At 40.5% G+C, this 4075-nt stretch overlaps 1 protein-coding gene across 1 annotated transcript; it reads left to right on the plus strand.

Moving 5' to 3' along the window:
• Positions 1–1290: 1290 nt before the first annotated feature.
• On the plus strand, positions 1291–1628 carry LOC114365336 (histone H3-like). The gene has a single exon (XM_028321871.1). It carries the CDS (start codon positions 1365–1367, stop codon positions 1626–1628), a length of 264 nt encoding a protein of 87 aa, XP_028177672.1. The 5' UTR covers positions 1291–1364.
• Positions 1629–4075: the final 2447 nt, after the last annotated feature.

The raw sequence follows: 4075 nt of genomic DNA on the forward strand, positions 1-4075 counted from the left end.
GGTCACGTGGCTTGAATTCGCCACAATTGCCTCGTCATGCGAAATTAGGGGTACCCTGATCAGCTGAATGGGATACAATATGACGTGATTATGTTGTCCAATTTACCCTGTAACTCGAAACGACATGCTCGAGTTGATTTAATGTTTTATAATTATTGGTGGACTTAGACAAAGACTTAAATATCTGCGTACTATTAAAATCTTGTATTTTAATTAATTAGCCCCAATCATCTAGCCAAGATCGGTAGTATGTACATAGGTACATACTCGTATACCTATGTAGGTGCATACAGTTACGTAGGTGGTAAACAATGTTACAGTGACGATTGAAGACTAAAGTCTGAAAACCAAGACAAACATGTAATCACAATTCATGCGAGTTATGTCTTCTTTTATATTATAAAGAAAGTTTTTGATTCTTTAAACAAGGAATTGCTTGTAAATCCTATAGGAGATGATAGAGTCAATATACGAGTAAGTATGTGTAAGTACACGTGCCGATTTCGTGATAGCTCGTATACGGATAAATATGGATGTGTGTCAGTAACCAGTTCCCATGGTTGTTGCACTTCCCATGGATGTATCGTTCGGCAAGTCTGTATTTCATGATAAGCCATCTTTAGCATAGTACTTACACGCCATAAGTGACTTGTGCTAGCACTCGTACTTCATGGAGTCAAGGGTGTTGTAATAAATATATTATTATCTAGGTATATGTTTGTACAATAACCTACGCCAAACCAAAGAGAATAATAAAGACTAATAAAAAACGATTTCTAGAAAATACTTTACTATCTTTTAGCTCATTCATAATTCCGGTCGTGTACCTACCCGTTTTGGAGCGTATGAATACATCATTCGCCCGAGGAACTGTCGTTAAAAAATAACCAATGCAAGCCCAAACAAATGATAAACAATTAGCATTATTACAGCGGCGAATGGAAACAAAGCAACGCGAGATGGGTTCTTCTTGCTTGCGCACACGCATATAAACACGTAACAAAATAAAACGTAAACGACATTCTCCCGGCGAGTGCCGCGGCATATTATACGTTATTTGTGTTATACATTTCACGGGCCCGACAAGTGTTTGCATAGTCAGGTGGAATTTTGTGAGCACATCCACCGACCTGCACGCAGGATTCCAGAGCAGACGTCAATTTCAAAATTATGTATCTGATGAAGTTTACTCACATCGCACCTTTATTAAAACCAAATTCAAGATTGGCAAGATTTGCAACACCCAATTTAACGCTTCAGGAGGCAAACTTTATANTTATTATAGGATCGTACGTCGAACGACGCGCCGCTCCGCTCTCTTGTAAAATTTGCATTTGTGAAAAGTTGTTTTACGTTTACGTACAATGGCCCGTACCAAGCAGACCGCTCGTAAGTCGACCGGTGGTAAAGCCCCGAGGAAGCAGCTGGCCACCAAGGCCGCTCGCAAGAGTGCGCCCGCCACCGGTGGCGTCAAGAAACCACATCGCTACAGGCCCGGTACCGTGGCCCTCCGTGAGATTCGTCGTTACCAGAAGAGCACTGAGCTCTTGATCCGCAAGTTGCCGTTCCAGCGTCTCGTGCGTGAAATCGCTCAGGATTTCAAGACCTGTCTGCGTTNAATTTTGTGAGCACATCCAACGACCTGCACGCAGGATTCCAGAGCAGACGTCGATTTCAAAATTATGTATCTGATGAAGTTTACTCGCATCGCACCTTTATTAAAACCAAATTCAAGATTGGCAAGATTTGCAACACCCAATTTAACGCTTCAGGAGGCAAACTTTATATAGGTACCCACTTTTAATCTATTACCTTAAACATTGGAACAACGATGCTGGTAATTTATTACAATAAATGTTTTCACTGCAGGGGGTCTTGCGATGGAGAACGTTTTGTTGTTGAGAAATGAAAGGATATCGTTGGAAAAATAAACCTCACCATATTAATAGTGTCGAGATAGACGATCATTATGGCCGCGTTGAAATGGATTACGGCGAACTCGTTTATTGATGACCCTCGAAATTGTTTACAATAATTACTTTAAGATGTACCTAACTGATAAGTATATGGTAAAGAATGAGAGTGAGTGCAGTTTCTTCTTTTCACGCTCAATTTCTATAATATAAACTATTGAATTACGCAAAGCCCATGAAGGACAATCGAGCGTGGGAGCGGTCCCGGTGGTATTCTCTAATGGATCCTCCAAATCGTGTTATTACTAATTTGGGACAACAATGGCACGGTACAATGGCACTAACCAATTTTGTGTAATGGGGCTGGAGGTAGCCTTTATTGCACTTTTTGGGAACACTTTTATTTATCGACATAAATATGAGATCGAATTCTATTTTATAGTTCTTTATAAATATTTACAACTGTTAAACGCCTGCGACTTTGTAAGTTTCATCAAAGAGGGACTCCATGGGTTTTTGTTTAGATGAGTGAAAAACTAACATCCATTCAGCTATTAGTTACATAAATGATAAAACACTTTATCTGNTATATGTACCCACTTTTAATCTATTACCTTAAACATTGGAACAACGATGCTGGTAATTTATTACAATAAATGTTTTCACTGCAGGGGGTCTTGCGATGGAGAACGTTTTGTTGTTGAGAAATGAAAGGATATCGTTGGAAAAATAAACCTCACCACAAAGTGTCGAGATAGACGATCATTATGGCCGCGTTGAAATGGATTACGGCGAACTCGTTTATTGATGACCATCGCAATTGTTTACAGTAATTACTTTAAGATGTACCTAACTGATAAGTATATGGTAAAGAATGAAAGTGAGTGCAGTTTCTTCTTTTCACGCTCAATTTCTATATAAACTATTGAATTACGCAAAGCCCATGAAGGACAATCGAGCGTGGGAGCGGTCCCGGTGGTATTCTCTAATGGATCCTCCAAATCGTGTTATTACTATTGTATAATTGTTGACATTTTTTCAGATTTGGGACAACAATGGCACTAACCGCGATGTGTAATGGGGCTGGAGGTAGCCTTTATTGCACTTTTGGGAACACTTTTATTTATCGACATAAATATGGGATCGAATTCTATTTTATAGAAGTTACTTATAAATATTTACAACTATTAAACGCCTGCGACTTTGTTAGTATCATCAAAAAGGGACTCCTTTTTGTTTAGATGAGTGAAAAACTAGCATCCATTCAGCTATTACAGCCGCAAACTTGCGTTTATAATATTTGTAGGATTAACTCATTGGCCTTGTCTAACGATAAGTTACATAAATGATAAAACACTATCTGAATATTACATTTTCCGGAATAATTCCGGTCCAACTCTGCAGAAAAGCTTGATGCGCGTTGCCTAGGTTGTGGGGCGGCTAGGGCGCCTCTCGCGGCGCCCAGGGCGGGGGCGGGGGCCGCCAGGAATGCGACTTCGCGAGTATCACACGCCCAACATGAGTTGATCTTTTTTAAAGGGCGCGATTCCTGGAAGTGTCCGGAGAGCGGTCGGAGGCTGGCGCTCGCCGGCCATTGTGGCGCGCGGCTAGTTTTGATCTTATTGTTAATGGGACGCCAGGTTTTTTCATTGGTGCTCGGAAAAAAGGTATCATCAGACCCCAGCGGAAACGTTACGGACCCTTGTGAAGTAAAATGGATACACGTTCTACGAAGAAGGTGTTATTTTAATCGTAGGTCGGCTTTGTTGTTCAGGAATGTAGATGGCCTGTCATAATTTTAATGGGCAGTTTCTCAGGCGCTCTATGAACTTGATGCAGCAAACGTCCTGAATATTCATCTCCGCTCAAGCTAGAACATCCATAGCAATCGGAATGTAATCTTTAGTATCTTAAGGAATGAATGTTCATTTCTAATAATGCGCATCACATGAAACGCAGAACCAACATAATGACGAGCGTATGCGAGTAGATGGTCTTCTACACAAATGGATGGATTGTCGAATATTGTCTTTTGGCCATTATGAAAGAATAGGCAAATCGTTTCATGAAAGCTGTCAATGAAAGCAGTTTCTGGAGGAACTCGAACATGAAAGCTCTATCCGAATGAGTCATTATATCAGGTATCATCAATAGGGGCACAT

Source organism: Ostrinia furnacalis, unplaced genomic scaffold (genome assembly GCF_004193835.3).
Source record: "Ostrinia furnacalis isolate ACB-3 unplaced genomic scaffold, ASM419383v2 OfSCF0447, whole genome shotgun sequence".
NCBI lineage: Eukaryota > Metazoa > Arthropoda > Insecta > Lepidoptera > Crambidae > Ostrinia > Ostrinia furnacalis.